The sequence below is a fragment of the Piliocolobus tephrosceles genome, chromosome 9 (assembly GCF_002776525.5).
Source record: "Piliocolobus tephrosceles isolate RC106 chromosome 9, ASM277652v3, whole genome shotgun sequence".
NCBI classification, from domain to species: Eukaryota; Metazoa; Chordata; class Mammalia; order Primates; family Cercopithecidae; genus Piliocolobus; species Piliocolobus tephrosceles.
Genome location: NC_045442.1, coordinates 130233571 through 130246693, shown reverse-complemented (window position 1 = coordinate 130246693; position 13123 = coordinate 130233571). Strand labels below are relative to the sequence as shown.

General features: G+C 53.2%; 1 protein-coding gene across 1 annotated transcript in view; it reads right to left on the bottom strand.

Moving 5' to 3' along the window:
* ADARB2 (adenosine deaminase RNA specific B2 (inactive)) overlaps nt 1-13123 on the bottom strand; it is a 496470-nt gene that overhangs the window by 15540 nt on the left and 467807 nt on the right. The window contains exon 8 of the mRNA XM_023192468.1: nt 1277-1458. Coding sequence (XP_023048236.1) covers nt 1277-1458 — 182 coding nt within the window. The remainder of the gene's footprint in view (nt 1-1276; nt 1459-13123) is intronic.

Genomic DNA, 13123 nt, shown 5'->3' with positions numbered 1-13123 from the left:
CTGGGCGACAGAGAGAGACCCTGGCTCAATACAAAAATAAAAAGACAGAGCTAATAACCTTTGTCATTGGCTGGTGTGAAAATCGGGCAGCACAGTTAGGTGCTTTTCACAAATGATTTATTCCAAAAAAAGCTCCCACTCCTGCCTCCACGAATCCCTATTTAACCCCGATCTTATCATTTGAGCAGTTTCAGAGTCCTGGGAAGAAATCCTAGGTCCAGTGACTCTCAGCTGCAGCAGGACGCCACCCTTTTATCGTCCTGCTTTCTCTTTCCGGTGATTTGGTTTAAGACCTAACCCTGCCAAGCCCATGGTGTCGCTCTCCTTGCTGGGGCACAGGTTGTCTCTGTTTCCCTCACATATCTGCCTGATTCTGCCACAGCCAGGCCCTTCAGAGAGCTCTCCCACTCCAGCAAGGGAGGCTGGCTCAGAGACCTGGTGTTCTGCAGGCCCAGCGCGAGGCTGGCAGCGATTGGGGAGCCCTCCCCTGGCTTTCCCTCGTTCCTGTGAAAGGCAGGGAGCCGCCTCCGGTCAGTGTGTCCTTCACAAAACCCTCCCGAGACCACTCCCCGGTCTTTCTAGGGCACCTCACAGCTGCCAAGGGACTCTTCATCCTTGCAACTGGCTGTGTGCCAGGCAGCCCGGGCAGGCCCCAGGTAACGTGGGGAAGTGGAGGCTCGGGGAGGCTCGGGTCTCTGAGGACATCTGGGCTGTGGGGAACCCTGGTGCGGAGCCGGCCCAGTGCTTGCAGAGTCACCTTGCAGCCTCTGAAGGGTGCGGAGGCCCGGGGCCCCGGGGCCTGAAGACCCGCTCCGCCGTGTGGTCCTCGTGCCCCCTCTCCCTGCCCCTCCTCGCCAACCTGGCTCTTCCTCAGCATCGCCTCCTTTAGGCGGGCAGGTGGGGCCTCTCAGGTGAGCCCAGCACTACGATTCTGTTTTCAGGGCTCCTTCAGACATCGCTGTGAAAACAGCACCACGACCCATTCTGAAAACAGCACCACGACCCATTCTGAAAACAGCACCACGACCCATTCTGAAAACAGCGTGATCACACCGTCATGAATTCACGTCAAGACCTGGCCTGTTGCTATATGCAGAGAGACTCTGAAACCTCTCATCAGTTTTCCTTTTTAAAATCGTAGGACTTTGCCTATTAAATCCTAAATTGCCGCTAGCCAACATGGGTGCAGTCTGCCGGGGATGGCACCGCCGGGCACAGCTGCGTCCGGCCTGGCGGTGGGAAGGAGGCGGAGGGCCCCGGGGACGGGGGTTCTTACCGCTGAGGAGAGGCCGGTTGTGCCGGTAGGAGGCGGGCAGCTGGCCGACACCCTCCATGCGGTGGCTCATGACGCGCGCGAGGTGGCCCGTGTGGTGCAGGCTGCCCACCACGATGCTCTGCAGGTACACGGGCTCCACGAAGTGGGACAGGAGCGCGCCCTGCAGCCCCAGGACGTTCCACCTGTGGGGAGAGCCAGCAGTCAGCGGGGCCCCACCCGCGAGCCCAGGGAGCCCGGTCCTCCGCGCCTCTGCGGCCTGGTTCTGAGGACCTGCCACTTTCCCCATCGTGCGGACCTGTGGGGCGCTGGCTGGGAGTGCCCCAGACTCAACGCAGCCATCACGGGGGCTCTGGGGACACTGTCGCCTGGGACTGGGCTCCGCAGGTCCCTGGGTGCTAACAAATGCTGCTCCCTTTTCTGAAAATGAGTCGTTAGAGTGGAAGCTGTTATGTTCTCCCTGGGACTTAGAATTAGATTTTCTAAAAAAGATACTCTGTCCGGAAAGTGAATCTGAACTTTTCTTTATACTGGCTGGGAAATATTATACATGGAATTTGTTTTAGTTTAGGGAAAAAGACTTTGTACTCCCTTTGTCCCTAGCAGTCAAAATGACCTAAGGTGTTGAAATTACATTAATAAATGACCTCGTTTTGGTCTGGGGATGATTTTGGTTTCAGAAGCCCGGACTGGAGATGAACAACAAGGCCATTTTATTGGAAATAAATATAGCTCTGGGGTGAATGTTTTTGCTTCTTCAAGCAAAAATGCCGAGAGCATTGACAGGTTTTCTCCTTCAATTTGGGTGGCAAGAGTGTGTGTTTTTCAAGGCACCATTCTGTGGTTTCCACTCTAAATAATATGCTTAAAATCCTACCTCCTTCAGCAGCAAGTGTTATGCAGCTAATTTCTTACATCATTGTTCTTTTCATTAATTAACATTTCTCCACTGTTAGAGCAATTACTGCCGTCCCCGCATGCAGCGTCTCTTTTCATGATTAATAAGGAGTCATTACATTTCCCTTCCCGAAGCAGTCAATTAACACAGAATTCTTTCCATTAATTACCGAATCTACCTGGAGAGTAATCTTCTCTGAGAACCTGTGACACCAATTGCTTTAAAAAGTTCTCTTTAAATTTTATTCCAAAAACACAAGCAATTTAGCCAGCGATATTAATTTGCCTCAGAAGCGTCTCCGTGAATGAGAAACATCTTTTAATCTCATGCAAGAAAAGGCAGCCATCTGGCTGGTGGGGGTTTCGGGGAGCCGCTCTCCCTCTCTCCCTCCGCAAATGCAGGTCATTAAAGTAATGTGCTCATCTACATAAAACTCAAATGGAATATAAAAGGTAATATTTATATACAAACAATTTAGTCCTACAATTTAAACAGTCATTGGTTTTATGAAACATTTACTTCAGTCTATCAGATTTGCATAACTTCATTTAAAAAAATATTGTGGTCATTTCTACAAGTCACGGTGTTTCTCCCAGAAAGCAAGGGAAGGGCTGGCCGCTGGATGCGCGAGCTTCTCCCAGAGGGGCAAGGTCGGGCGCTCTGAAGGGTAGGACGAGACAGAGGCCACAGAGCACCTGTCACTGAGGACCTTCATTCCACAGCATGTCTGCCTGGATCTTGGATGGTCGGAGGCCACAGAGTGCCTGTCACCAAGGACCTTCATTCCACAGTGTGTCTGCCTGGATCTCAGACGGTTGGAGGCCACAGAGCGCCTGTCACCAAGGACCTTCATTCCACAGCGTGTCTGCCTGGATCTCAGATGGTCAGAGGCCACAGAGCGCCTGTCACCAAGGACCTTCATTCCACAGATTCCACAGCATATCTGCTCGGATCTCGGATGGTGGCTCTTCAGAGTCAATCTTTTCCTTGATGTTCACTGATAAGTCAGAGAATAGCAACAAATCCTGGGAAAGGAAATTTTTTGTAACTGAGCTTTTCCTTCAGGGAACAACGGCTGTGTTTTCTCTGTGTGTGTGTGTGTTTTAATAGAGACATGGTTTCGCCATATTGCCCAGGTTGGTCTTGAACTCCTGGGCTCAAGTGATCCTCCTACCTCAGCCTCCTTAAGTGCTAGGATTACAAGTGTGAGCCACTGAACCTGGTCTTTGTGTTTTTTGTTTTTTAGACAGGGTCTCACTCTGTCACCCAGGCCGGAGTATGGTGGTGCAAGTGGTGCAGCCGAGCTCGCTGCAGCCTAATTGTTTTGTATTTGTCATAGAGGCAGAGTCTTGCTATGTTGCCCAGGCTGGTCTCGAACTCCTGGGCTCAAGCCATCCACCGACCTTGGCCTCCCACAGTGCTGGGATCACAGGCGTGAGTCACCGTGTCTGGCCAATGCCGACGTTTTTGAGGAGCGGTTGAGGGATTTGGCTTGTTCCTTTGAATCTGAGACCAGAGGACAGACCAAAAGCTGGGAGGAGATTCAGCAGTGTGGCCCTCCTCGGGGTGTGAGAGGCCCCTCCTCAGATTTGGAGATGCCAGAAAACAAGGCCCAGGAAAGGACCCTGTGCAGGGCCCAGGGCTCCAGGTTCTGTGTCCCAGTGAGCCTGTTAATTCTCAGTCTTAAAATTCTTATAAATTAAAGCAGGGAAAAGTACATTTTCACTATCTATGACAAAGCACCTTCTTGAAATAAGCCATGAGTTAAAAAGTAAAATTGGGATTCCTAGAAGAGACGCCTCAGCGTTAGACGCCATCAGAGCATGGGTTTTGAACAAAACTTCTGGAACGTATGTGAGTGGCTGTGATGCTGCAGGACTGTCGGAAGACAAGTAACTTCTCTATCTGTTTCCCACCTAATAGCCTTTACAGTAAAGAGGAAATCAACCTTCTCCTTGCCTGGCTACCAGAGTTTAAACTTATTCAGCTAACGTGATCAATAAAACCAAATGTCTTTCTGAATATGAGCTGGAGAATTTTCAGCATTCAGGATTGAATGGAAAAATGCCTCTCCTTTTGTTCAAACAGCCGATATTACTGCAATGTTGACAGAGGAAAAAAACCCATGTCTAGTTTTCAATATAGATAATCCCTAAATAAATATATTTTTGTCCATTTGTCAATCATTGAAATACCACAGATACGTGGGGAAGGTCTTGGAAAAAGGCTGCCGTTCTTTAGCCGGGAGATGCAACCTGTTCACTCAGTCCAGGCAGCGGCCTCCAGGCCACAGTGGAAGGAAAGACAGGTCTCTGGTGTGATGACGACACCTCAGGCTGTCCCTGCGGGCGTGCCGGCGTCAGGCAGGGAACAGGACCGCCCTTGCCTGTTTTGGACGCTTTGGTTTTCCTCTGTGATGTGGCCTGTGAGGAGGTGTAACTCTCTAAAGTTACATGAAGCCTGCGGCAAAGTCCTCAGCTACCACCAGGCCTGGCGTCCGCAGCTCTGCAGGGCCGGCTCTCAGGCCTGCCGCTGGGATCGTCTGGGAGCTTTGAGGATCTCCAGAGGCCTGGCTGACCCCAGGATTTTGGTGTGACTGGGGAGTCAGTGCGGCCATCAGCTTTCTCGGTGCTGCCCACATGATTCTCATGGGAGCTGGGGTTGAGGACTTCGGCAGCAAAGCGGCACATTTGGAACCAACACAGTCAGGTACCAGTTAGGTCACGATGCTGGTCCGCGGGGCCTCCCTTGACCCCTCTCTTGCTGCTTTGAGCAACTGTCTTCTCAGTGGTCCTCAAAGTGGGGTGCCTGGGCCAGCCATGGAGCGTCACCTGAGAACTTGACAGAAATGCAGATTCCTGGCTGCACCCCGGGGCTGCCAGCTCATGAACTCTGGGGTGGGGCCTGGCGCTGCAAGGAGCCTCCAGGTGGCTCGAGGCTGCTCAGTTCGAGACCCACCGTCTCCGGGCTGGTTCTGGGCTCACAGTCGCCGTATCGACCTCTCACGGCATTGGAAAAGCACAGGAGACAGATGAATCTCTGGCCGGTCTGGGGGTGACATTTCCCTTCCTTCACACCCCACCCCCAAACCCTGTCTCACACCTTCTTCCTCCCGCCTTTTGCCAAGACAGGTAATAAGTCTCTGCATACAGACCCCACCCCATTTCCAGGCCACTCAGACCTATTCTGGGGCCTTTCTAGGTGAAAGAGAAGCCAACAGCCTTTTGACTCAATAACAGGCCTGCTAGGAATTCACCCAGCATCTGCATTCTCGGTGGAATGCCTGATGTACGGAGAGGGCCAGTCTTGAAGGGGCTGTTTGTAATTGCAAAGCAGACAAAGCGCGGCAAAACAGAAATGGGAAATCTCCTAAGTGTGTCTTAACAGGAACTGGTTACATAAATGAGGGTGCATTCTTGACACCCTGGCCTGCCTGACCGTGGGTCCCACAGCTCCTGTGCCTCTGCGGCAGGCCTGGCTTGCTGGGACGCCCTCAGGGCCAGGAGGCCACAGCTGCCCCATCTGTACCTTCTGCCACGTGGACCCTCTGCTCCTCACCGGCTCCTGCTGGCCTCGACCATCACATCACGTAGGACGCTTGTGACTGCTCTAAAAACACCGGGCTCTCACGCTCTCCCCTCCAAGGTCCCCTCCTTATGTCCAGCATCATTGTGGCTGCCTCTTGCCGGGTTGCCCCTGCCCTGGCCCTCAGGTGCCTGTGGTTTAAATCTCCTGGCATTGCTGAGCACCGGTCTGGTGTGCAGATGGAGGTGCCTGAAGCGTAGGAGGAAGCTGATGGACAGTTCGTCCCTTTGCCAGCAGTTGTGTTGTGTTTAAAGGTGGAGACAACCCATCTGGGCTCTCAGCGACCCCACCCCACAGGCTCTTCCTCAGTGTGACCGTGACACCCACAGGTGGGCCTGCACCTGCCCCGAGCCTCTGCAGCTTGGGATGTCTCAGCCCGAGGCGGTGGGATGATGCCACCTGGGACTGGGTCCTCTGACCTCCTGGGCGCTCCCTCAGGTCCCGGCCGCCATTCTGTGGAGACTCCTGAGTCCGTAAGCAGATCCAGGGCCTCCACCCACCCCGGCTGATCTGCCAGGAAAGGGGTCCCTGCTGCCCGGGGGCTGCCTCGGCTGGTGCCACGTGGGGATGAAGTGAGCCAGTCCCCGAGCTCAGAGGGAGAGCTTGGGAGTACCTGAGGGCCTTGTGGTTTTCGGGCCGCGTGCAACAGGCTTTAGGTGGCCCTAGGGTTTTGGGGTGGTTTGCTTCACAGCAGGAGTCAACTCACTGGAGTCCGCAGCACAGCCTGAGGGGTCTTTGGGCTGCCCGCAGCTTCCCCAGGAGCTCACACAGGTCAGGCCAAGGGGAAGGGAGCACAGTGCACACCCCCAGGCTCTGTGGTCCGATTGCTCGTGTTCCCAAAAATTCACATAGAATCCTCACCTCCCAGGGTGCTCCCCAGCCCCTTCCACCACGGGAGGACATGGCACAGGGCGCTCTTACCACCTGGGAAGCCTCACCAGACACGGAAACTGCTGGAGCCGAGACCTTGGCCTCCAGCCTCCAGCACCAAGAGGAGCAAATTCCTGTGGTGGACCAGCATGTTCCGCCACAGTGGCCGGGATGGACCAAGACTGGGTGGACACCATCCTGACTGCTGACATTTGGGGTGGGAGGCAGCTGGGGACAAAGGGCAGCCCGCTGGGGTCAGGTGGGGGCACGGGGCAGCCCGCTGGGGTCAGGTGGGGTGGGTGGAATATTCAGCCGCTTCCAATTATTTTCAGTAAATTACTTCCAGGCCACACGTCTCATTTCTCTCCTTAAAAACCTATCTGAAAAACACGCTTTTTCTTGATATAACTTCTCCGGCCAAGTCTACCTGCAACATGCTGGTAAAATGTAAAATTCCTCAGCACGAGGGCGAAGAGGATGATCCCCAGGCACGTCTCTCCATTCCCAGGTCCTGATGATTCCTCCTCACCTCGGCCACCTGTGCAGGGGCCACGCTTTCCCACTGGAAGGACGGTTTCCGGGACATGTGGCATCTCCTCGTGCTTGTGCGGTCTGAGAGTCCTGCGGTGGGGCCTCGAGATTCTGGGGACAGAGGACACTTTTCACTCAGCCCGAGACCTTTGGTTCCTTCTGTGAAGACGGCGGCCATGAGATGACGCCTTGTGACTCGGACCTCCGCCCTTTGCCTCCGTCTCTGCGTCTCTGTGTTGGGTTGGCAGCGTCCACGCTGTCTGGGTTATTGCCGAGCGTCCCAGGTCCCCACTCAGCCTGGCTCGTGTTTTCTCTTGTCCCCCTGACTGGAGTTTCAGTTTTTACCTTGCAGATGCTGGGCTTGTCACCCTCTGCCGTCTCCACAGCATCTGGGCAGGGTCCCCCCAGGAACTGGGCTCTGGTCTCGGGAGCCGTGGCCGAGGTCGGTGGTGCTGGTGCAGGAGGGCAGAGCTGCGGAGGCAGCGGGGCTGCTGATTCTTCCGTTATTACTTTTTATATTTGATAAGTGTTAGCGAATTGATCACTGCTTCTTTCCTCACTAGAGGTGATGTAAAATGTCACTTAAGGCCGGGTGCGGTGGCTCACCCCTGTAATCCCAGCACTTTGGGAAGCTGAGGCGGGTGGATCACTTGAGGTCAGGAGTTTGAGACCAGCCTGGCCAACATGGCGAAACCCTGTCTCTATTAAAAATACAAAAATTAGCCAGTAGTGGTGGCGGTGCCTGTAATCCCAGCTACTGGGGAGGCTGAGACAGAGAATCGCTTGAACCTGGGAGGCAGAGGCTGCAGTGAGCCGGGATCGCGCCATTGCATTCCAGCCTGGGTGACAAGAGTGAGACTTCGTCTCAATCTATACAATGTATATTTTAAAAGGAGTAAAAATATTTTAAAACCAGACTGGGGGAACTTTGGGTTCGGTGTTTAAAAGCAGTTCTGTCAGGAAGGACCTACACTCTGAGATTAGAACAATGAACAACACCCATTTGACCTCAGCGGAGTCAACAAATCATGGAGGAAGGCGTCAGAATTGTTTCCAGGCGGGCCGGGTGGCCAAGAGGCGGCGCGAGAAGCTCTTGCTGAGGGAACATTGAGCCGCCGATCTCTAGGTGGGGGGAGACGGAGCTCTGCACAGGCTAAATTTTAGATTTAGAAATCAGCCAGTGCCGTATTCCCCAGAGAGCAGCTGTAATTTCTTACGGTTCATTATCATGGAGAAAGTTTTAATCTGCTCATTTAAAGACACATTGTGATCAATAATCAAGCTCAGGTACTTAAAATTAGAAACCATATCTGAAGAAACATTAGTTCCAGGAGATTTAGATTTTTTATATGCCACTCAACGTTTGATTCTTAGAGACGAAAGCTAAAAGCACCTCTGCGGTTTTCCCCGTTCTTTCAGGAGCCTGGGGTTTGGCTGTTAGTGAGAGCGGAGCCTGGCTCCATAGAGCTGAAAAAACAGGCCGCATCCACAGGCCTTCGGGATGGGACTGTTAGGCCTGCGGCGTCCGGCCCTCGTCCCACACAGGGGCAGGGTTTGGTCTCCAGGGCGCTCCTCAGCCTTCACTTGTGGCTTTGCGGGTCAGTTCTCATTGACCTGTGAAACCACCCACGTTCTGCAGTTCCATCCCGTCTTCCCAGGGCTATGGTGGTGGTAGGATTTTAGGAACCGAGTTTACTGTGACTGTATCTGTTCTCTGATTTCCTGAAGACTGAATGGGTGATTTCTCTCGCCCGCCAGTGCCGGCCCCCTAGGGCTGCTGACGGATGGCCTGAAACAGGGATGTTCCCCCAGTTCTGGAGGCCAGAGTCTGAAAAGGCATCTGCAAGGTCGTGGTTCCCCTGGGAGCGTGTGGCTGGTGCCACCCCCCGGGGTCCCTGTCCTCCAAGCACCCACTGCCCCTGAGGTCACAGAGGAGGCCAAGGACACCTGGACGCGTCTGTCCCTGGCCCCAGCACTTAGGTGCAGGCAGCTGGGTCCCGTACTGGGCTCTGTCCCTGCCTCCCATCCTCTCGCCTTCCTGCTTCCCCAGCGCCTTCGCATCAGCACGAGGCCCTGGGCAGACTGAGATGCCTCAGGGACCTGGGACTCTAGAGCATCCTCTCATGGCCTGGACCCCCAGTGGGCCTGGCTGCACATCAGGCCATTTGCTCAGGGCTGGTCTTAGCGACCAGGTAGCACCCTTGGGCTCTAAGTGGTTACGTAATCATCAAGTCGTGGTATCTGTGGAGCCCCTGAGGTGTGAGGACACAGTTCTAAGTGCCACAGGGAGGGCCTGATTTGTCACGGGAGACAAGATGGTCACAGGCCCTTGGCCCAGGAAGAGGGGCATCTGAGCAGGTGCTCGGCCTACAGCTTTCTCTGCTGGGGCGCCCGAGCCTGATGAGTGATCGGTGCTGTCAGGGCACCAAGGCAGGCGCAGTGGGGGTTCTGCCCAGCAAACAGGCTCCGCGTATCCTCCTGTGGCTCAGTCGTGGGTTCCCAGAGAGCACAGTGGATTTCAGATGCAGCGAGGGGCATGTGGCCTGCCAACACCCCAGATCCTTCTGAACGGCAGAGAACATTAGGTGTGCATCGAGGGAGGCATGCAGGATGGAGATCAAAGACTGGTTCAGTGATCCCCAGAGCAACGCTGAGGGCGCCTGAGAAAGAATCACAACTCCATCAGCACAGGGTGACCTGCCTCGGCCCTTGGGGGGGGGACGGCTGCACCATCACTGTCACCCACAGCAGCACCCACACCCATGCCCACACCTACGCCATCACCCACACCCACACCCACACCATCACCCACACCCACACTGTCACCCACACCCACACCTGCAGCCTCACCCACACCATCACCCACACCCATGCCCACACCCACACCACGCTGTCACCCACACCCACATCCATACCCTTTCCCAACTCGAGTGCTCGCCCGTACCCTGGTGCACTGAATGACTGTGGCCGCAGGAGGCCAGAAGCCCACACAGAGGACGGAGGGGACATCAGATGATGTGTAAGGAAATGTGAAAAAAGTTTTCTCCACAATGTTTTATGGCTCATTTTAAGCCACTGTAAAAATTTCAAGGTTTCTATCACACACTTTCATATTTTGCTGTAAACCGATCTTACCACGGACATTGCGAAGTGAAATCTATTATTATTCATGGAATTCCGTACCCAGAAGAAGGTCTGCTGCCACCCAGGAATATTATTACGGGTATTATTGATCCGACAGGTGATGCCTGTGCATGCCTTTTGATCTGCAGGTGGAAAGTAATGTAGCTGTGTTGTTTGTTTAGATATTTTGATACAAAGGATCATTTTTCATTGATATCAAAGGGAAATTGCAAAGAGAATGACCAATTTGTCTGGCGGACGCACTTTCTGTACCTTAATGATATATACAATTCTATCCATTTATTCTTATTTTATTTTATTTTATTTTTTTTTGAGACGGAGTCTCGCTCTGTCCCCCAGGCTGGAGTGCAGTGGCCGGATCTCAGCTCACTGCAAGCTCCGCCTCCCAGGTTCATGCCATTCTCCTGCCTCAGCCTCCTGAGTAGCTGGGACTACAGGCGCCCGCCACCTCGCCCGGCTAGTTTTTTGTATTTTTTAGTAGAGACGGGGTTTCACCGGGTTAGCCAGGATGGTCTCGATCTCCTGACCTTGTGATCCGCCCGTCTCGGCCTCCCAAAGTGCTGGGATTATAGGCTTGAGCCACCGCGCCCGGCCTTATTCTTATTTTAATACATGAAAGTCGCACAAAGTCAGAGATCAAAAGCCAGCCAGACATTTATCTCATGGCTGCCCAAACAGAACTGCATCTATTCCCAGAGAAATTTCTAAATGACGAAGCAAATATGACCACGGGTTCCTGGCCTCGTGTGGGATGAGACTCGTGCTCTTGAGGAGAGAAAATCCGTAGGTTTCACTGATATCAGCACATCCCTAAAATGTATGAGCAGCACACTTACCTTTGGAGCCCTGGCCAAAGTCAGTGGCTGAGCAGAAGATGCGTGCTTCACCGCCGTAAAGTCGTCCACCTGGCACATCAGAGGCCTGCAGTCCTTTCAACTTCCAGGTCCCAGGGCGGCGTCAATCAAGCCACAGCGATTCCTATTTCACATCGTGGCCATTTGGACAAAATAGCAGGTTTCCTTCATTCACCAGCGCAGTGAGCCGTTTCTGGACACTGACCGCGTGGAGCACTTTGTGCTTCTTGGGGGTGTAAGGAAGCCTGGCAGGCAGGCCTCAGGTGGACGGACAGGCTGGGACGGTTGGAAGCAGCCCCTTCCTGCGCTGGGGCCTCCCCATGGTGTAGACGTCTCCTCGGGGGGGGTCTCAGTGGAGCCGTCATAGCCAAGTCAGCTGGCGCTTGAAGACTGCTGCAGCCAGCCAGGGCAACGTGGAGGCTGCACTCGCCAGCCTGTGCAGGGAGGCTCCAGGCACTTTCCCTGCCAGCCCACCAAGGTGTTACCAATGGTGCTGTGAGGGGTTCAAAGCCCTTGTCCCCTGCTGTGGCTCAGCCTCCCATTGCTCCCTTCTCCCTTCCTCCCTCCTATCTCTCTATCATCTATCTTCTATCATCAACCAACCATCTAATCTATAATCTATCTTCTGTCTATCATCTATCATCTATTAGTTGTCTATCATCTAATCTATAATCTATGTATCATCTATCTGCCATCTCTATCCATCTATCTGTCATCTATCGATCTATGTATGCCTGCTGTGTACCCATACCCACCGTGCCAGACACTGAATGCATGACGTGGAATAAGACAAGGTCCCTGCCTGCCAGAAGCTTAGAGTTTGGGGGGAAGGATAGAGTCTAAGGAGCGTGAGGGCCTCCTGGGTTCAGACAGTGGACTCAAATATGTTATTTCTGCAGCCTCAAATACGTTATTTCTGGATGAGACCGTGGTATGCTGCTAACAATCAACTCTCGAAAAAAAGAAACCAGCATGTGTGTGTAGCTTTCCAATTTCCATGGTGTAAGCACCATCACTGTGGCCAATTTCAAGGCCCCAGTGTGAGGTCACTGAGCAGGTTTGGGCAGCGATGAAGGGGTTTGGAAAACAGCATGATTTTGTGGTATTTCTACCACACAGATACAAGAGGTGTAGATAATTTCAAGACCACAAATAACAGTACAATAATTTGGAGTGGTGAGTTTTGAGTACTTATTACCTTTGTTTTACTATAACTTATTTAGTTCTAAGTTTATGTAATTTAGTTTTTAATTACGACTTATTTGACAACCAACTTTCAAAACTGCCTGCACATCTCATCATGGTCCTCAGGATGAGGCTGGCTCCTGTGCACCCAGCGCCGGGCACAGTGCCTCGTGTGAGGTCGTTTCCACGGCCACGTGTGTCCTCCCGCCACTTCACAGACGGCGACTTCCACCTCCGTGTCCTCAGACTCCACTCTCCACATGGCCACAGTCCTGGCCGTCATGAACTCCCTGACTTAGAATATTTCATCCATATTTGTATATGAAGGATCCTTTATGTTGAGTGTTATTTAAGCCCTAGGTTTAATTTTTGTTTTTGTACAGGATAGAAAGCAGATGAACACATACGTTATCAGATGGTCTCTCTGTACAAATAATGCACGGCCCAGATGCTTATGGTCTGGAATCATTAGCATAACATATGCTTCCGCTCAGAAACGGGAAGTGTGGCGCAATTCGGAAACAGCTCCCGCCTTAGCACGGACATCCTGGTCTATGCTTAGGTCTGATTTTGGCAGATACACAAGGACCTTCTGCCAAAGGCTGTGTCCCCATGCCACTGCTTGTGCCTGGCCCAGAGCAGAGGCTCCGAGTGGTGGCACCACTTCTGTCATCGTTGGGACCACTGTTTCCCCTCCTCCCCCTCCTGCTCACCAAAAAGGGCTGTTGACCGAGGGCTCCCGAGGACCACTGAGGGCCACTGAGTGCACCTCATCATGGCAGG